Source organism: Nelusetta ayraudi, unplaced genomic scaffold (genome assembly GCF_046127955.1).
Source record: "Nelusetta ayraudi isolate G7.1 ecotype Tasmania unplaced genomic scaffold, CSIRO-AGI_Nayr_v1 ptg000006l, whole genome shotgun sequence".
NCBI classification, from domain to species: Eukaryota; Metazoa; Chordata; class Actinopteri; order Tetraodontiformes; family Monacanthidae; genus Nelusetta; species Nelusetta ayraudi.
The window spans coordinates 2439351-2458462 of NW_027466056.1; the positions used below are offsets into that span (position 1 = coordinate 2439351).

The following is a 19112-nucleotide window of genomic DNA, read 5'->3' on the forward strand; positions in this document are numbered from 1 at the left end:
ACCTTTGCTGCAGGTAGGAAGATCAGTCATGTGTGTCAGGGCATGTTTGTGTGAATTAATCATTGGCTTCTAACCTACTGCTTAAGCCAGCTTACTCCAAACAACAGTGTGTTGCCATAGAGTTCCAATGGGCTATAAGTAGGCTGGGAGTCCGAACAGGCACGACAACACAACATTTCCTCTGCAGGTCCTCAAAGTCGGCATCAGGAATCCATAACCATGGTGAGCCTGCCACTTCAGATTTGACCCCAAACGGTGATCAAAAATGACTAACTTCTGATATTTTTTCTAGCGTGAATGTCTGTCTATCCACGTTGGTCAAGCTGGTGTCCAGATGGGTAATGCATGCTGGGAGCTGTACTGCCTGGAGCACGGCATTCAGCCAGACGGTCAGATGCCCAGCGACAAGACCATCGGAGGAGGCGATGACTCCTTCAACACCTTCTTCAGTGAGACTGGAGCTGGGAAACACGTTCCCAGAGCAGTTTTTGTTGATCTGGAGCCAACTGTCATTGGTAAATACACAAATTCATTTTAAGCTTGTAAAACATTGCAAAGTGTTGCGGTTTTGGTTTAAAAAATTTTTGTGTTGGTTACTGGCAGATGAAGTGCGTACCGGAACCTACCGCCAGCTCTTCCACCCTGAACAGCTGATCACTGGAAAGGAGGACGCAGCAAACAATTACGCTCGTGGTCACTACACTATCGGCAAGGAGACTATTGACCTGGTTCTTGACAGGATCCGTAAACTGGTCAGTGCACTAAATGTAAAATTTCAGTTCTAATATCACGGGTTATCATTGAAGAATCACTAGTTTTCAGTTGACCTTGACTAGATTTGTGAAACACATCCAGGCTGACCAGTGCACGGGGCTCCAGGGCTTCCTCATCTTCCACTCCTTCGGAGGAGGAACTGGCTCTGGCTTCACCTCTCTGCTGATGGAGCGTCTCTCCGTGGACTACGGCAAGAAGTCCAAGCTGGAGTTTGCCGTCTATCCGGCTCCTCAGGTGTCCACGGCCGTTGTGGAGCCCTACAACTCCATCCTGACCACCCACACCACCCTGGAGCACTCTGACTGCGCCTTCATGGTGGACAACGAGGCCATCTACGACATCTGCCGCAGGAACCTGGACATCGAGCGTCCCACCTACACCAACCTCAACAGGCTGATCGGCCAGATCGTCTCCTCCATCACCGCCTCCCTGCGCTTCGACGGCGCCCTCAACGTGGACCTGACAGAGTTCCAGACCAACCTGGTGCCCTACCCCCGAATCCACTTCCCTCTGGCCACCTACGCCCCCGTCATCTCAGCGGAGAAGGCCTACCACGAGCAGCTGTCGGTGTCCGAGATCACCAACGCCTGCTTCGAGCCGGCCAATCAGATGGTCAAGTGCGACCCCCGTCACGGCAAGTACATGGCCTGCTGCCTCCTGTACCGCGGCGACGTGGTGCCCAAGGACGTCAACTCGGCCATCGCCACCATCAAGACCAAGCGCACCATCCAGTTTGTGGACTGGTGTCCCACAGGCTTCAAGGTGGGCATCAACTACCAGCCTCCCACCGTGGTTCCCGGAGGAGACCTGGCCAAGGTGCAGAGGGCCGTGTGCATGCTGAGCAACACCACAGCCATCGCCGAGGCCTGGGCCCGCCTGGACCACAAGTTCGACCTGATGTACGCCAAGAGGGCCTTCGTCCACTGGTACGTCGGAGAGGGGATGGAGGAAGGAGAGTTCTCTGAGGCCAGAGAAGACATGGCCGCCCTGGAGAAGGATTACGAGGAGGTGGGCACTGACAGCATCGAAAACGAGGATGAGGAAGGAGAGGAGTACTGATTGTACCAAGAACCTGAATGCATAAATGCAACTGTATTCAGCTACAATATTTCCTATTCCCTGTATGCGATCTGAATGTACAAAGCAAATAAAGCCAAAATTGTTGCCCTCTGATTTTTTTTTTGCTGTGATCTTATGTAGTGTCTTCTGTCACTTTGCAAAGAGTGGCAGTGTCAAAGTGACCGACTGTTACTAACAACCCAAATACGGTCTAAAAAACATAAGACTGATTCAAGCAGATCTGGTTCTGCCAGTTCTTACTTGGCGGGTGCAAGCGCTGCATCTCCAGGGTAACCTTCAGTTGCAAGACTGGGGGAGTGCACAGACATACAATGGCATCTTCCGAAGTGGCACAGTACAGGGAAGTGTTCTGAAACAACACAGGAACCCTGAGTTGAAAGTAGATCTCTTCATTAAAAACGTATGGATCACATTCCTCAAGTTATGAATACTTTACTGAAGCCAATACTATTCAGTCGCTGGGGGCATTTATGTGAAAACCAGTTAGTCTGTTGAATAAGGTTAGACTCATGTCTTGTGTCCACGCAATTTAATATGAACACAAAGCCCAAGTGTCTTTGTCTGAAAACTTAACTCACACCGCCACTGTCCTACCTCCAGAGAACAGAAACAACATTCTCAAGTGTCACGCGCCTTTGAGAGACGAGTCCTCTCCAATGTTATGCCCTAAGCGTACCTGTGCATTGCAAATGAACAACAACCAAGCAGGCGGTGATGCAACAGTTATCTGAAACAAAATCCCATTCAGGTCACTCAGGGGACGGATATGTTTCATGTCTTGTGTCAAAAAGAAAATAGTAAAGAGAATGTATATCGTGCATTAAAAGCACAAAGGGGGTTCTGATCTCAGTGTCTGTTTGTTTTGACCAATAAAATTGTGTATCTGTGCAGGCTTGAGCCAATTCCTAATGATCAACAGTCAGTGACAGTCCTCAAATTATGACACAAAACTGGACTGTAGGGATTTAAAAGTAAAGGGTCATATTTCGAGGCCATTTGTACTATTTCGCACACGGACATCCATTGTTCATTGAACGAGAACAAAGCAGGTGAATTCCTTTTCCTGTGCGTTCATCCAAGGAGATGGCGTTCGCGCCCCTCAGTTCCTCCAGTTTCCACAACAGACCGAGCTGTTGCCTAGCGCTGCGCCTCCTTAAAAGCAGCTTGCTGGACGCACATCTGACAAATCATCCCCAGCCACTCGTCTCAAGTGTAGGAGGGCCTGCTTTGAGAAAACCACATCATGGTAAGGAACAGTTTGACTTGATTTCAAATTCCATACAGGAGGGCCTGAGCATGCAGAGACAGTGTTAAACATCCCCAAATAGCGAGCAATTTAAATCAATATATTGTGTGATGATTATTGGTGTAGCAAGCACCAACAACCTCATAAAATATAACTTTGTTGCATGTTTGATGTACAAAAAAAAAACATTTGGAAAGCTTTCAAACAGATGTTTTGGATTTTCAAAATAGTTCGTATTGAATGTTCTCAGTTGGAATTGGCTATAGTGATATATTCAGGATTTTTAGAGGACAATCTATAATATATTTTTGCAACATATTTTGAGCAAACTTAAAATAATTGAATTGCTTGGGATCTTTCCATGTGAGTGTTAGGGAGGAATAGCTGATCTCTTTGCATAAAGGGGAAATTTGTAAAATATTTCTGACCAGTATCAAGGAAGTTTCTGATATAAATAGTTAAATTGTTGAAGCTGGCGCAGAAATCAACAAATTAATGTCACCGTGGTGGAAAGTGGATTTGTTCAAGCAAACTAAAGGTCAAAGAGGGTCCTCCCTTCTGAACCCCCTTTTTTTTATCCACAGCGCGAATGTATCTCTGTTCACGTCGGCCAAGCCGGAGCACAGATAGGCAATGCATGCTGGGAGCTGTACTGCCTGGAGCACGGCATTCAGCCAGACGGTCAGATGCCCAGCGACAAGACCATCGGAGGAGGCGACGACTCCTTCAACACCTTCTTCAGTGAGACTGGAGCTGGAAAACATGTTCCCAGAGCAGTGTTTGTGGACTTGGAACCAACAGTTATTGGTGAGATCAAGGAGATTATCACTCCACAGATTTTTGAAAACTGAAATTTTGAGGTCACTCAACCACAGCCTTTTTTAAAAATGTGTTTATCAATGTTTTTTTTTTTAACACTGGCAGATGAAGTGCGTACCGGAACCTACCGCCAGCTCTTCCACCCTGAACAGCTGATCACTGGAAAGGAGGACGCAGCAAACAATTACGCTCGTGGTCACTACACTATCGGCAAGGAGACTATTGACCTGGTTCTTGACAGGATCCGTAAACTGGTCAGTGCACTAAATGTAAAATTTCAGTTCTAATATCACGGGTTATCATTGAAGAATCACTAGTTTTCAGTTGACCTTGACTAGATTTGTGAAACACATCCAGGCTGACCAGTGCACGGGGCTCCAGGGCTTCCTCATCTTCCACTCCTTCGGAGGAGGAACTGGCTCTGGCTTCACCTCTCTGCTGATGGAGCGTCTCTCCGTGGACTACGGCAAGAAGTCCAAGCTGGAGTTTGCCGTCTATCCGGCTCCTCAGGTGTCCACGGCCGTTGTGGAGCCCTACAACTCCATCCTGACCACCCACACCACCCTGGAGCACTCTGACTGCGCCTTCATGGTGGACAACGAGGCCATCTACGACATCTGCCGCAGGAACCTGGACATCGAGCGTCCCACCTACACCAACCTCAACAGGCTGATCGGCCAGATCGTCTCCTCCATCACCGCCTCCCTGCGCTTCGACGGCGCCCTCAACGTGGACCTGACAGAGTTCCAGACCAACCTGGTGCCCTACCCCCGAATCCACTTCCCTCTGGCCACCTACGCCCCCGTCATCTCAGCGGAGAAGGCCTACCACGAGCAGCTGTCGGTGTCCGAGATCACCAACGCCTGCTTCGAGCCGGCCAATCAGATGGTCAAGTGCGACCCCCGTCACGGCAAGTACATGGCCTGCTGCCTCCTGTACCGCGGCGACGTGGTGCCCAAGGACGTCAACTCGGCCATCGCCACCATCAAGACCAAGCGCACCATCCAGTTTGTGGACTGGTGTCCCACAGGCTTCAAGGTGGGCATCAACTACCAGCCTCCCACCGTGGTTCCCGGAGGAGACCTGGCCAAGGTGCAGAGGGCCGTGTGCATGCTGAGCAACACCACAGCCATCGCCGAGGCCTGGGCCCGCCTGGACCACAAGTTCGACCTGATGTACGCCAAGAGGGCCTTCGTCCACTGGTACGTCGGAGAGGGGATGGAGGAAGGAGAGTTCTCTGAGGCCAGAGAAGACATGGCCGCCCTGGAGAAAGATTATGAGGAGGTCGGCACTGATACTATTGGAGAGGACGGGGAGGAAGAGGGTGAAGAATACTAATTTTTAAGTTTGCTAAATATTATGTGTCCACATATATCAAGGACAAATTGTTAATTTTTTGTATTTGAGGGGACCAAGATTTGTTTCGTTAAAAATCTGGATGTTATACACTTGTTATAGCACACAGAAAAAAATATATGGAAATATATCATTAGTGTCTTGTGCCATGTTCTGTATTTTTTCTTTTAGGGTACATAAATGTCCTTATTTACAAATAAAAGAAAGCTCTGCTTTAACTTATGGCTCAAGTCTTTTCCTACAAATAGCAAATCAAATTAACGCTAAACATCACATATCTGGACACTTGGATAGCTTAAATAATTTTAGATATTCTCAGTCACAAGCATAATTCTTTGTATAATCTGCAAAATGTTTAAGATAAATCGTCGGAAAAATAATTAGATGTACTTTTATTGGTGATTACAAGACCCACATGTTGATTTGAACGATTTTTCAACACGAACCATGACGTTTGAAAAGCAGAAGCCCTACATCCGGATTTAGCTCACGTTGCCTTCAGGTCTTTCGTTACAAACAGCCACCTAACGAAAAAAAAAAAAATGACGGCCAACTCAATTCGCCTCAGTTTAAAATGTATGACGCACAAAGCAAAAACACTTCGACTTTGGATTTGCACGACTTGTTAGCGTCAACTTGACAAATGCATCAATACCTAAACGTTTTTGTGAATAAATAAATAAAACAAAACAAATGGTTCGAGGTCAGTGACACGAACAAGCATTCTTTACAAATCAAACAAGATGCTATAACGTGATAACCAACAGCCAGCTTGCATTGAAACGATGCTATTCTGAGAATAAGAAAGAAAGCAGGAGACGCGCTCGGATTATGTTGTGGAAAACTATATTTTCGGACTGTTCTGAATGCACCGGGGCTGGGGGGAGGCGAGGGTCTAACGTCCACTCCCGCCGAAAGAAATATGAAACGTCACGATGGCCCCGCCCCTCTGAAAAAGTTATTAATACGACCAGCAGCGCAGCCGGATTTCAGAAGTTCCTTCAGAAACCGAACCCTCTACGTCGGAATCGAAGGGAAACAACCGTTGACAAAATGGTAAGTATGAAAAGAAACATCAAACTTTGACGGTATTATGCGATTCAGTTTTACACCGATAATCACGTCAGAAATCTGTTTGTCTCAGGAGAACTTTATTTAAAAGTTTTTTGGCTGAGACAACCGCGTGCGTGCAACTTCTGACGCAGCTTTTTTTTTCTCTCTCTCTCTCTCTCTCTCTCTCTCTCTCTCTCTCTTTCTCTCTCTCTCAGCCGTTAGCCAAAATTACTGGTCGCAGCAACGTGGCACAGTGGCGTCACAACCAGAAAAAAGAGTATATGAGTATATTTAAAATTAAAAAAAAGAAGAAAAAAAGAAGAAAAAAAAACTACCGTGAAAAGCGGTTTTGATAACGAAATACGCGTTTGCTGGCGACGTGACTGCTTTATAACCGCACATTACACGGTTACATCAGTGTCATTTGTCGAGTTCGTTACGGTTAGAACTCGCGGTTGGATTTATTAGTCCGCGTACGCACTGCGGTCAAGCCAGTTCGGCAAAAGCGTTTAAGCTAGCAGACACTCACTTATTGCTGGCTACGTGTACACCAGGTATTACGGTAACTGCTCCGTTCGCGGAGGGAGAAGCGTGTCTCTGTACTGGATTTCAGATGAATATTTCTGAAAATTTCCTAGTTTTCACTCCATGATTCCACTGCAGGCTGCTAGTACATCATCCCAGGATGCTCCACAATAATTTTCATAAAATTCTGATGTAGCATTTCAAAGTTCATCCAAAAATGTGATTTTATTGTTTTACAGTACTGGATTTCAGAGGATTATTTCTGGAAAATTACGGGGTTTTAATCCATGATTCCACCACAGGTTGCTAGTACACCTCCCCAGGATGCTTCACAATAATTTTCAGAAAATTCTGATGTAGCATTTCAAAGTAAAGTTCATCCAAAAATCGCTATTTTATTGTTGTACTGTACTGGATTTCAGATGAATATGTCTGAAATATTCCTAGTTGTCACGCCATGATTCCACTGCACAATAAAATAGCAATTTTTGGATGAACTTTATTTTGAAATGCTACATCAGAAATGTCTGAAAATTATTGTGGAGCATCCTGGGGAGGTGTACTACCAGCCTGCGGTGGAATCATGGAGTGAAAACTAGGAATTTTTCAGAAATATTAATCTGAAATCCAGTACAGAGACACGCTTCTCCCTCTTCCTCTGCCATTGTACGAAGCAGTTAGCAGTTACCGTAATACGTGGTGTACACAAAGCAAGCAATAAGCGAGTGTCTGCTAGCTCGAACGCTATTGCCGAACTGTTGGCTGGCTTGACAGCAGTGTGTTGGATCTGGATTATGGGCCGTCAACACTCACTGTCGCACTTTAAAAATAAATCAGAGGCATTACTGCGAACTTTCGTGACTATACCAGGTTCCACTATAAGCTTCTAATTCACTGCCGATTCCTTATAAGTCGGATTTTTATTTTTATTTTTTTATTGTTGTTATTTAGTTATAGCGTGAAGGTGGCATCAGATTGAGCCTCGTTCGGTGACGGAGCCCGCGGGCGGAGAGTGAAACTGGTCTCCGTCACCGTCGTGACATTTCGTCTTGTCGGCATTTTTCATTATTCGCTTAAACTCGTGCGTCACACAGTCCGACGAGTTGGGAGGGGCTGTAAGTAGGTCGGAGGGCACCGCTGCATTTCCGCCCCCAGGGGCATCACGTGACTGCGGAGGCGACGAAACAAATTATGGGGAAGTGATGAAACAAACTATGGGGACGTTTCACCTGAATGTCCCACCCGTTTATAGGACGTTGCATTAGTTTTCCAATTCCTCTGTATATTTTGTCTAATAAATGGATTCACCTCTGAAATCTTAAAGTACTGATGATGTAAAATAAACTAGCTTCAGTTGTACAGATCTGCACGCAAATGAACAAAGTGCAACAGCTTTATTTTTCAGTAAATAATTTTTGCTGCAATTACTAAAACCCTGAAGCAACGCAACTTACCTCCCATTATCCAGATTCTACATGTGAATCACTGAAAGATGCAGGTGTAACGATCCCGCTCTCATTTCCCCAACAGCGCGAGTGTATCTCTGTCCACGTTGGCCAGGCTGGTGTCCAGATGGGCAATGCATGCTGGGAGCTGTACTGCCTGGAGCACGGCATCCAGCCTGACGGCCAGATGCCCAGCGACAAGACCGTCAGAGCAGGCGACGACTCCTTCAACACCTTCTTCAGTGAGACCGGAGCCGGGAAACACGTTCCCAGGGCCATTTTTGTGGACTTGGAACCAACAGTCATCGGTAAGAAATACATTTTCAGAGCAGGTGGAATGGAATAAATTGATGGCAACAGATGGTTTAATCTCTCCATCTTTGCTGTTCAGATGAGGTGCGTTCAGGAACCTACCGCCAGCTCTTCCACCCTGAGCAGCTGATCTCAGGCAAGGAGGACGCTGCCAACAACTACGCTCGTGGTCACTACACTATCGGCAAAGAGTTAATTGATTCTGTGCTTGACAGGACTCGCAAACTGGTGAGTCCGACACCCTTAAGCGTGTAGAACGATTTTAATCTGTGAATGTCCTTGACTAATTATGTGACTCTTGTGCAGGCTGACCAGTGCACAGGGCTCCAGGGCTTCCTCATCTTCCACTCCTTCGGAGGAGGAACTGGCTCTGGCTTCACCTCTCTGCTGATGGAGCGTCTCTCCGTGGACTACGGCAAGAAGTCCAAGCTGGAGTTTGCCGTCTATCCGGCTCCTCAGGTGTCCACGGCCGTGGTGGAGCCCTACAACTCCATCCTGACCACCCACACCACCCTGGAGCACTCTGACTGCGCCTTCATGGTGGACAACGAGGCCATCTACGACATCTGCCGCAGGAACCTGGACATCGAGCGTCCCACCTACACCAACCTCAACAGGCTGATCGGCCAGATCGTCTCCTCCATCACCGCCTCCCTGCGCTTCGACGGCGCCCTCAACGTGGACCTGACAGAGTTCCAGACCAACCTGGTGCCCTACCCCCGAATCCACTTCCCTCTGGCCACCTACGCCCCCGTCATCTCAGCGGAGAAGGCCTACCACGAGCAGCTGTCGGTGTCCGAGATCACCAACGCCTGCTTCGAGCCGGCCAATCAGATGGTCAAGTGCGACCCCCGTCACGGCAAGTACATGGCCTGCTGCCTCCTGTACCGCGGCGACGTGGTGCCCAAGGACGTCAACTCGGCCATCGCCACCATCAAGACCAAGCGCACCATCCAGTTTGTGGACTGGTGTCCCACAGGCTTCAAGGTGGGCATCAACTACCAGCCTCCCACCGTGGTTCCCGGAGGAGACCTGGCCAAGGTGCAGAGGGCCGTGTGCATGCTGAGCAACACCACAGCCATCGCCGAGGCCTGGGCCCGCCTGGACCACAAGTTCGACCTGATGTACGCTAAGAGGGCCTTCGTCCACTGGTACGTCGGAGAGGGGATGGAAGAAGGAGAGTTCTCTGAGGCCAGAGAAGACATGGCCGCCCTGGAGAAGGATTACGAGGAGGTGGGCACTGACAGCGCCGATAACGATTATGATGAAGGAGAGGAGTACTGAAGCACCGGGCTTCATCGCAGTTTAACACCAGCTGCGTCTGTTCACATTAAATTGGGACATTCACTGAATGTCATCTGCTGACTGACCATTTCCAAAAAGACAAGCAAAAGCTGAAGGTTCCACACTTTGCACATTCCAGTGTTGTCTCTGGTTCTGAAATTGGTAATAAATGCGTTGGGGAAAAAAAAACATTTTGTCCTGTATTTACTGAAACTGTGGTTGAAAAAAAATTATATATTTTTTTTAAATAAAAAAATGCATTTTGCACTACACCTACACAACTACAGTTTGCCACCAGTCTGATATCATGCAATACAGTGAAGAGGACAAGCGGTAAATCAAAAGTGCTTTTACTACACATTTTAAGAGCAGCAATTTGATAGTTATACAGAGTCAATGATATTTTAGTTTGTTCAAGACCATTATTTACAACAGTTTAATCACAGAAAATCAGGCTTTCATTTCTTATAATTCTGAAATATTGTAGGTCTTTGTAGCTTGAAACCATAAATGCAAGGAATGAAATAACAAACAATAGTAGAAAAAACATTTATCAAACTTGATTTATGGTTTGAAAACAACACAGATGCATGGTTCAACCAACAGGAAACAAGAAGCCTTAAAACAACAAAATCCACCATGTGACCATTAAGTTTTCAGATTTTATATTTTCACATATTGTGATTCACACACCTTGACTGATATTTTCATGATTTTATCATACGAACTATATATTTATTTTGGAAGATTTTTCTCAATGACATTTATTTTCTTTGAGGAAAATTAATGGCAGAAGAAACTTTTAAAATCTGCGTTTCTGTATCAAACGCAGGAGAAGAGCTGACTCACTTTCGCAGGTTGTGACGCAGTACCGAGGAGATGCTTTTTTTTGTTTTTGTTTTTATACAAAGACAGTCTTTGGGGAGATACCTTTTTGCCCCTTTTTTTGGTTGGGTGAGGCGGGGGGTGGACTGTGTCCAGTGTTTGAGGGTTTACAAATAAATACATTTAAAATACAATTTCCGCAACACGTCGCATCACGTCGGGACCTGAGAGAAGCTTCACCGATTCAGTTCTGCTCCTCAAATTCTGCATTCATCTGTTCGAAGAAAAACAAAATTAAAAAAAAGGGAGATTAATTCATGTTAAAACACGCGCTACTGAGCAACTAGCGATGCCAAGCACGTCTACAACATACAGCAGCCTCTGAGTTCAGGCCCTGTGAATGTTGGCATGTGGCAAAAGGGCAGAACGAGGGTTATTTTGTTGCACAAGGACAGAAACAAAGAACCAAGTTACAAAAAAAAAAAAAAAAAATCAAAAATCACGACCACAAAAACAAAACAAAATTTAAAAAAATGAACGACGACGACAACTTCATGCAACGAACTAAAGCTGCATCTACCTCAGCGGCCATCTCCTCAAATCCACAAATCAGATTGTCTCCCTGGAGGTGGCGGGGTAAGAAGACAGGCACACAAACACAATGTTCACCAAACATTCAGCGGCAACTTGGCGGCAACAACAGCAACAGCAAAGAACAGAGCTGCACACTCACCACGACGGCGAGGTCCCTGGGGCTGACGTACTGCGCCAGAGCGCGGTAGTCGTCCGGAGACATGGGCATCATGTTGTCCTGCAGCCTGGACGGATGTCTGCAGGTGGACGGGACAGACGGACACCAGCGGTCATTGGCTCTGTTCAAATTGCAGGACGCTGCCACCTATAGGTTCAACTGAACTCACACTTCGGACACGGATATGAGCTCCGTCTTCATGTAGCCCGTCTTCTCCGCGTTCTCCACGTCCATCGGCTCCGGTGCTGCAAAACAGCATTTCATTGAAGGTCAAACACACAGGTTACATTATTCCGAGGCCGAGTTACACACGTTTTACCGCCACAAGCTTCCCCTCAGTCTGAAAGGTGCAAAAACCAAAATAAAAAAAATCTGATTGCACGTTAAGTTTTCGTAATGCCTATGGAAAAGATTTGAATGAACAGGTCATTTAAATCGGCAGTGGGGGACTTCATTATCTTGGAATATGTTTTAATGCAATGCGAAATGAACGGCAGGCTGCTGCACTCACTGTCGGAGGGTTTGGGGTAGTATTTCCCAAAGGCCTTGTCCTTGGGGATGTCGGGGTAGAGGAAGCGCAGCGGGTTCTCGGGAATGTTCTCCGCCGCCATCACCTTGTAGGTGCGGATGATGTCGGGCAGGGAGACGGCCGACAGCTCCTTCTTGGTGTACGGCTCCACCGAATGGTACACTGGCTTGTCTGGTGAGGAAAAGAAAACAACATGGAGATTAGGGCCGCAACTAAGGATTATTTATTTTGTCGACCAATCTCTCAATTATTTTTTAGATTAGTCTCGATTATCTTCTTTATTTTCACCACCTATTTTGGACATGCGTTTAACCTGACTTCACACCTGTGTTATACTGTTGTACTCTGAAGGCATACGTTTTTAAACAAACATCAGAATAATGACAGATAGATAGATAGATAGATATCGAATGAATATGCCATAAATAACACAGTTGATGAGTGATAAGTGAAAGAGTTTTACAATTCAGTATAAACACCGGTAGTGACAGGGGCTGTAATTCACTAATTACTGCCATAAACTAAGCATTTACCTAGGTCAGCTATCGTTTGCTAAGCTAGCTTGTTCCAATGATTTTCCGAAGTGCAAAAAAACCTATGATGTACTTGCATCATAGGCTGATGATTAATTAACAAACAAGCGTGTCATGTAAAAAACATCTATGAAATATCTATCTTCAACGTTATTTGTGAACTCCTCTCTGCTAATGTATATACATATACAGTAATTTTTACTTTTTTTCTAAAGACCCACAGACTTCAAACAGGAAGCGTCCGGGCCACCTCTGCTGCTCACCGTGCACGTCGTGCTCGATCCAGGTGAAGGTGATGGCTCCCTCGCGGCTGCTCTCGCTGAAGCGCAGCAGGAAGGTGCCGGGACACTTGTTGTTCAGCAGGTTCTTCTCGCGCTCCTTGCTGATGAAGCCCATGATGGAGCTGCGGAAAGAGGGAGGGGTGGGACAAAGGAAGTGGGACACGCGCTCCCATCCGACCGACGATCTCCGACCACGACTGCGGAAGAACGGCGGACTGACCCGTCGTTCCAGAGGGAGGGCAGGTGCCGCTTGATCAGGTCCAGGATGCCTTCGATCCACAGCCAGAAGGGGAAAGTCTTCTCGTTGGCGCTTTGCTGCAGGAGGGGGAGGGGAAGGAAGACCGGGGGGGGGGGGGGTCAAAGCTCAGACGTCGACGACGGCAACAACAACTTCCTCTTCCTGTGCAGAAAGTTCTCAGTGCCGTCGCTTCAGTCAGAACCACACCATGTGAGACACAACTCAGCGGCGGTTTACGCTCTACTACTTTACTTCTGACACCACGGTCAGGCAGAGCTGTTGGTACTAGTTGTACCCAGAACTAGATCCAGGTCTAGTGAGGGGGGCCTTCAGCTGCTGTGGTCCTGTTCTCTGGAACCAGCTGCCTGATGACCTGAGGTCCATCACTACTGAGTCCACATGCAAAACAGTTCTGTTCCCTCAGGCTTACAGTAAGTAGGTACTATCTGTGCGATGTCTGTGTGGTGTGATCATATAGCTTCACTGTCTCTGGTACTGTTGGTTATGTGACTGGGCCAATGTTTCTTTAGAACTGTGTTGATATTGTGTGATTGCATTTTTATTGTTGTTTCACATTCAACTGTTCGCTGTTCTTAAATGTGAAGCACTTTGAGTTCACTTGTAATGAATTGTGCTATATACATAGAATTGACATTGACATTTACTGAGCCTGCAACAGTTGCAATGCATTAGCCTCTTAGCTCCCCCTAGTGGTCGTTTAGCAGCATCTTGCAAGTCTAAAGGCGCAAAGTTCCTCTTTAGCTTACCTTGCAGAACTTGGTCCATGGGATAATTCCCTCAGGGTTCCTCTTGGCTTTGGCCCCTGTAAAGAAATCACACACACATTACCATGACTCCACTGGATCTGAGCCTGCAACCGACACAAAAAAAAGAAAAAAAGGAGGAATTGCCATGGGATTGTCGGTTAGCTACCGAGCAGTTTGTCGGCCAGCATGTTGAGCTGCTCCTGGTTCAGGCCTCGCTTGGTGACGGAGGAGAACTGCCAGCTGAGGACGTCGGACAGCTGCGACCACTTGGCCGGCGGAGGGGTGAGGAAGAACTTGAGGTTCTGGGGAGGAGGAGGAGCAGGAGATGTGGGAGAGGGAGAGGGAGTGTGAGTGTGAGGAACCCGTGGCAGAGGTGGCGGTGGCGAACATCAGACGGACGGCGCCAACCTTGGGCTCAGTGGTCAGCATGTTGTACCACAGGATGGAGGCCCAGCCGCTGGGCAGCTGGCACACGTTGGAGATGACCACCACGGGTAGCGAGATGGCCTGGAAGCACGACAACAACAACACCAGGGTGTGAACACACACGACAGACGAGTCAAACATGGAGGTTTGGGTTGTTTTTGTTTGTTTGCATTCATATTGACCTCCAGCTTGATGGTGAGTCCCGACTGGTTGAGCTGCAGTTCCGACTCAAAGCTGAGCGAGTGAAGCTCCTCGGTGACGATCAGAGGGCCCTAAAAAAAAACACACACACACGCACACTATATTTTGATGATTTCTAAAAACATGCAACTGTCAGCAGCCGTCAGTGGGTGGCGCTCTCACCTCGTTCGTTCTGTTGCCGGCCACTTTCTGCTCTTTCAGTTGCTGCGAAGACAAGAAGAGAGGACCTTTTGAAACCTGCCACCGCGTCTCAGGGCTGATTCCAATTTTTGTTTATTTTTTTTTAGTAATAACAAGACCAACTATGGGCTCCTCGTGCTGTCGCTTGGAAAGCGCTGGCTAAATACACACCAGGTGTCTGAACTCAGCCGCCAGGCTGCCGTTGGACTCCTCCATGTTCATCACTTTGGTGTTGGTGCCCAGGATGTTGAACTTGCGGAACCTGGATGTTGAGCAGAGACAGCGTCACCTTCCACAGAACACCAATTCAGAAACCGCTTATCACCTTTTAAAAAAGAAGAAAAGAAAAACCCCTCCCACTGTGTGTTTGCGTGTTGTTGTGCAACGCACCCTTTCTTCTCAGTCACGTCTCTGTGGTGAGGCAGAAAGAAAAAGGAAGCACAAGTGAACAAACTTTCACCGACGTTGCAAGTGCGAGCCAGGCGGAAGGAATCAGCGCCTACTTGTCGAACACGGCCTTGACTTTGAGCTGGTAGTTGAACTCCTGCAGCTTCACCAGGAACCTGATGGGGGAGGGATGAAACAAAACAGGAAGCTCATCTTCAGCGGCCTGTTTTCTGGTGCTTCAAGTCGTTCACGTCTACAATGAGCAGCATTTTTCCTCCACAAGAGGAATAAATTCAGCCAATCAGGCTGTTTTAGAGTCCCGACAGGACCAACATGTGTGATCGTTTTGTTTTGTTTTTTTAAATAAAGTTTCTTACCGGAGTTTGACTGTGAACTGGACGCCTGTTTTCAGCACCAGGGGTCTCTGTGGGTGGGTCGGCATGCAGGGCTGCCTCTCGACAACCAGGGAGCTACACACAACAAACACAGTGAATTAAGTCGCGGTCTGACAGCTTACCAACCTTAGGGGGATATTAGTTCATCTAGTTATCAACCTGAGGCTCCCCACCTGGAGAGGATGTTCTTGAGGAGCTCCAGGGCTCGGCCCTCCAGGATGGCCTTCTTCTGCGTGATGGGGTCGCACTCGTAGGTGAACTTCTGCTCCAGCTCCTGCAGCTTCTTCAGGTGCTGGCGGACCTGCTGCAGGCTCTCGGCAACGGCGGTGAACCTGCAGCAGGCGGCAGGAGGGAGGATGAGAGAGAGAGAGGGAGAGAAGATGAGAAGAAGATGCGGAAGACGCAGGAGGAGGAGGAGGAAAGGCTGCAGGGAGTCGGCTCACCAGTTCTGCAGTTGGTCCACGCAGGCATTGGGCGGACCGCCGATGCAGGCGATCTGCTGCCGCTGCTTCCACTCGGGCAGCTCCTCAGAGACGAGATCGGAGATGAGGGCCTGGCTGACGTTCAGTAGCTCGGTCAGCTGCACCACCACGTCCTGGCCGGGCAGAGCAGAGGAACAAAAGACATTTATTTGGATGTTTTGGAGGCTCCTGCGAGCGGCCGCGGTCGCTGAGAGGAGCAGGAACTCACCTGCCGCTTGGCTTTGAGCTCCAGACACATTCTCTCCACCGTCAGCTTCTCCTGCTCCAGCTCCTTCTGCGTCATACCGTTCATTTCGTTCTCTGCGGGGGAAACGTTGTTTTAATCCAGCAGCCCGACCGCGGAAAATGTTGAGCGTCATTCGTTTCGGCACCTCTGTTTTTCAGGGTGTTGATCTTGAAGTTGTACTCGTCCTGCTGATCTTCCAGGATCTTGATGGACTGATCGGCCACCTGACACAGAGCTTTAGAACTTCAGAAGGGTCGGGAGCCGACGGCGCTGGTGAAGTGCGAAGCTCGAGACAAAAAGAGACAAACACAAAAGTGACTCCACCCACCTGAACTCTGTCTTTCAGGTCCTTCACCTTGTTGTCCAGCTTCTGCTTCTCCACCACCATGGCAGAGACGGTGCCCTCACCTTCCTGCTGCACAAATGGGTGGAAACGACCCCAGTCAGTCTACACGACCCCCCTCTCAGTCTACACAATCAGCGGCCACTTCCTGCCATTCCAGGCCGAGAAAACTGATACAGTTGTGTCGTACCAAACCCTAAATATTTGCTCTGAAGACAACCACGCAATGTAAGAGGGAAGTCCTGGGATTTTTTGATTGGATACAGTAGAAATAAACATAATAAATAAGAGAAGAAATGAAAAGAAAGGAATTTAGTTTTGTCTGTGAGGCTTTACTTCTACGCTCTTGGCAGTGGCCAGGATCTTCTGCTCCTCCTTCAGGTTTCTGCAGATGATCATGGCCATGTGGACTGGATCTTCCTGGAAGCGATCCTGGGGATGAATCAGATGGCCACGGCTGTTACATACAGTTCAGACCTACGGGGAGACCACGCCACCGCCAGGAAGCTGACCTGTAGGTTCCTCTTGATTTTGCGGATGTTGTGCTGCAGCAGGAAGTTGTTCTCCAGGGCGAAGCGGCTGTGCTGGTCGTCCAGCTGAGCCAGGAGGTCGTGGAAGCGAACGGTGGCCAGCGAGTCCTGCATGGCCACTGTTTCCCTGCAGGGGGGACGGCCGGCGTGCAAAGTTTTACCAAACTGCTCTCAGTAACTGAGCCAGTCAAAATAAAGGGGACAACTTGAATGGTGACACGTTCAGCGGCGCCCTTATTCAGGTCTTACCAGTCGATGCTCTCGATCCACCTGCTCAGGTACTGGCGGATGTCCATGGGGAACGAGTCGTCGTAGAGCTGGTCCACCTGTTCCAGGTACTTGCAATCCAACATCTGGAGCTGGCACCACTGCGCCATCTAAGGGTACAAAAAGTACCATTTAAAATCATTTCAGCTCATGTGCTACGTGCTTGCAGCTGAAAGTTGTCTTTATGATCAACAAGGACCGTCGTCACATTTTGTGCCAACACAATTTGATGTGTTCATCACAAAGGCAAATATTTGTCTGTGCCCAAGGACAAATACTGTAAACGGCACAGTCCCTCTCCCATAAGCTAACAGCTAGCTGGAGACCAAAGTGATTTGTGGGTGTGCAGCGGGCAGAGACAGCCATCAGCTGCTTACTAGCAAAGAAAGGGCAATGACTAAGAATGCTGACTGGCTTAATTAGACGGATTGCATCCATTAAATTCTTCTTCCTGCTCAGAAGAAATGGGGGAAATGAAAACAAATTGAGATCTTTTGCCGCTTCCGTTCTTTAATTGACCTTAATTTGCTTAATTTAACATTATTGACAGAAGGCCCGAGCCATGAAATCAAGTTAGTTATGGTTGGTGTCATGCAGTCGTGTCACAGATTGACAGATTTTTATTTTTCCGTTTGTGGGACGTGCCAGTGACCCACTTGACACGGCGCAGGTGGTATGCGCGACACCGACCATAAACTAGTTTGTAGAGTAAAGGTGGGCTGTAACAGTGTGTAACATGTACCTCAAAGAGTCAAAATTTGAATGAGCTTAACTGAACTCACTGACACTGAAATGGTGCAAATGGTGTGCGTAACAAATACTTATCTCGCGTCACTACAACGTGTTATTGAAAGTTTTCCGTTGGTCCAGCTACCTTAGTAAAGTTAAGTCCAACTGTTTAGCACTGCAGCTAGCTTGGTCTGTCTGTCTGGCGGCAAAAAGCGGATTCTGACACCACGGCTGTACGCTAGCGGACGACACACGTACCTTTGGGCGTGAAAGAAAGGTGGATAGTATCTGAAACAGACGTACAGTTATTCTCCAAAAGTTTTTTTTGTAGAAGGACCGACAGCTCCTGGAGACTACTCGACTGCCCACTTCTTCTACTGTCGTGCAGACTGCGTGTGTGGCTTCGGCTCATCCAATCGCCGTTTAGTATTACCTGAGTAATCCCGCCCAGTCGCTTACCCTGGCCAATCAGAGCGTTAACTCCGGCTGTTCCATGCAAAAGCCAGTACAACCGCGGCGGCTAGGCAGAAATGTGCTTTTATTTATTATCATTTGGTCCTTCCAGCACAAGTATAGGCACACACGTGCAATTTATGTCTTGATCAAGCATCTGGGGTCGATTTATAATCTGTAGAATGTCACACAGATTTTTAAAGCGGTAATTCTGTTGTTTTTTTTCCAGGGAGGAAGGGCCAAGACGCGGAAGAGCGAGCAGAAACCACGTGTTTTCAGAGAAAGAGAAAGTAACAAAACTGAAACTTATCTCTGAAGCGCTGGAATTATTAGTTTCGTTCATAACATTTGGGATTGAAAGTACGAAAATAATGTTGTATATCTATATGTCCTAATATATTTTACATTGCAGCTCCAGCACATAATATAATACATTTGTATTTCTCAAAATTAATACAATTTAAAAAATGACCATCAAGATAATCGACAGGGCAAAGCAGAATTAAAAGGCATATTTACATTTATATTTTTCGAGTAGGGAAGCACAAAAGAAATAAATGAAAAACAATAATAAGAATAAATAAAATAGATAAACTGGCTGCACTGTCCTGACGATGTACTATTCATATTTCGGATTCGTTAATTTGTAGGTATGATGTACACAAACGATCACGG

The 19112-nt window shown here is 47.4% G+C and overlaps 4 protein-coding genes across 7 annotated transcripts in view; 3 read left to right on the forward strand and 1 right to left on the reverse strand.

Moving 5' to 3' along the window:
• The window catches only part of stat1a (signal transducer and activator of transcription 1a), a 106764-nt gene extending 88361 nt beyond the window's left edge, over nucleotides 1–18403 (reverse strand). The window contains exons 1-25 of one of the 4 annotated variants that reach the window (XM_076014455.1): nucleotides 18243–18397; nucleotides 17238–17365; nucleotides 16971–17115; nucleotides 16795–16890; nucleotides 16444–16530; nucleotides 16261–16339; nucleotides 16098–16189; nucleotides 15851–16002; nucleotides 15581–15739; nucleotides 15390–15482; nucleotides 15129–15188; nucleotides 15016–15036; nucleotides 14797–14887; nucleotides 14608–14649; nucleotides 14427–14516; nucleotides 14227–14325; nucleotides 13985–14120; nucleotides 13819–13874; nucleotides 13034–13128; nucleotides 12796–12935; nucleotides 11982–12170; nucleotides 11640–11715; nucleotides 11453–11549; nucleotides 11300–11341; nucleotides 10961–10993 (exon numbers count right to left, since the gene is read on the reverse strand). In XM_076014455.1, the coding sequence (XP_075870570.1) occupies nucleotides 10964–10993; nucleotides 11300–11341; nucleotides 11453–11549; nucleotides 11640–11715; nucleotides 11982–12170; nucleotides 12796–12935; nucleotides 13034–13128; nucleotides 13819–13874; nucleotides 13985–14120; nucleotides 14227–14325; nucleotides 14427–14516; nucleotides 14608–14649; nucleotides 14797–14887; nucleotides 15016–15036; nucleotides 15129–15188; nucleotides 15390–15482; nucleotides 15581–15739; nucleotides 15851–16002; nucleotides 16098–16189; nucleotides 16261–16339; nucleotides 16444–16530; nucleotides 16795–16890; nucleotides 16971–17115; nucleotides 17238–17365 (2295 nt within the window). In that variant the 5' untranslated portion in view covers nucleotides 18243–18397 and the 3' untranslated portion in view covers nucleotides 10961–10963. The other 3 variants (XM_076014465.1, XM_076014444.1, XM_076014433.1) reach the window with 3 other exon arrangements.
• On the forward strand, nucleotides 92–1947 carry LOC142880614 (tubulin alpha-1A chain-like). Its single transcript, XM_076014556.1, has 4 exons — nucleotides 92–222; nucleotides 293–515; nucleotides 604–752; nucleotides 856–1947. Exons 1-4 carry the CDS (start codon nucleotides 220–222, stop codon nucleotides 1831–1833), a joined length of 1353 nt encoding a protein of 450 aa, XP_075870671.1. The 5' UTR covers nucleotides 92–219; the 3' UTR covers nucleotides 1834–1947.
• LOC142880606 (tubulin alpha-1A chain-like) lies at nucleotides 3083–5493 on the forward strand. The gene is made up of 4 exons (XM_076014544.1): nucleotides 3083–3100; nucleotides 3685–3907; nucleotides 4025–4173; nucleotides 4277–5493. The coding sequence occupies exons 1-4, from the start codon at nucleotides 3098–3100 to the stop codon at nucleotides 5255–5257; spliced, it is 1356 nt and encodes a 451-aa protein (XP_075870659.1). The 5' UTR covers nucleotides 3083–3097; the 3' UTR covers nucleotides 5258–5493.
• Nucleotides 6211–10085, forward strand: LOC142880498 (tubulin alpha-1C chain-like). The gene is made up of 4 exons (XM_076014503.1): nucleotides 6211–6331; nucleotides 8384–8606; nucleotides 8690–8838; nucleotides 8917–10085. The coding sequence occupies exons 1-4, from the start codon at nucleotides 6329–6331 to the stop codon at nucleotides 9892–9894; spliced, it is 1353 nt and encodes a 450-aa protein (XP_075870618.1). The 5' UTR covers nucleotides 6211–6328; the 3' UTR covers nucleotides 9895–10085.
• Nucleotides 18404–19112: the final 709 nt, after the last annotated feature.

What these genes read in the sequence shown, in the direction of transcription:
- LOC142880614 (XM_076014556.1), top strand. An exon ending in TCTGGAGCCAACTGTCATTG is followed by an intron (nt 516 to 603) that starts GTAAATACACAA and finishes GGTTACTGGCAG; the next exon opens with ATGAAGTGCGTACCGGAACC. An exon ending in TTGACAGGATCCGTAAACTG is followed by an intron (nt 753 to 855) that starts GTCAGTGCACTA and finishes AAACACATCCAG; the next exon opens with GCTGACCAGTGCACGGGGCT.
- LOC142880606 (XM_076014544.1), top strand. An exon ending in CTTGGAACCAACAGTTATTG is followed by an intron (nt 3,908 to 4,024) that starts GTGAGATCAAGG and finishes TAACACTGGCAG; the next exon opens with ATGAAGTGCGTACCGGAACC. An exon ending in TTGACAGGATCCGTAAACTG is followed by an intron (nt 4,174 to 4,276) that starts GTCAGTGCACTA and finishes AAACACATCCAG; the next exon opens with GCTGACCAGTGCACGGGGCT.
- LOC142880498 (XM_076014503.1), top strand. An exon ending in CTTGGAACCAACAGTCATCG is followed by an intron (nt 8,607 to 8,689) that starts GTAAGAAATACA and finishes TTTGCTGTTCAG; the next exon opens with ATGAGGTGCGTTCAGGAACC. An exon ending in TTGACAGGACTCGCAAACTG is followed by an intron (nt 8,839 to 8,916) that starts GTGAGTCCGACA and finishes ACTCTTGTGCAG; the next exon opens with GCTGACCAGTGCACAGGGCT.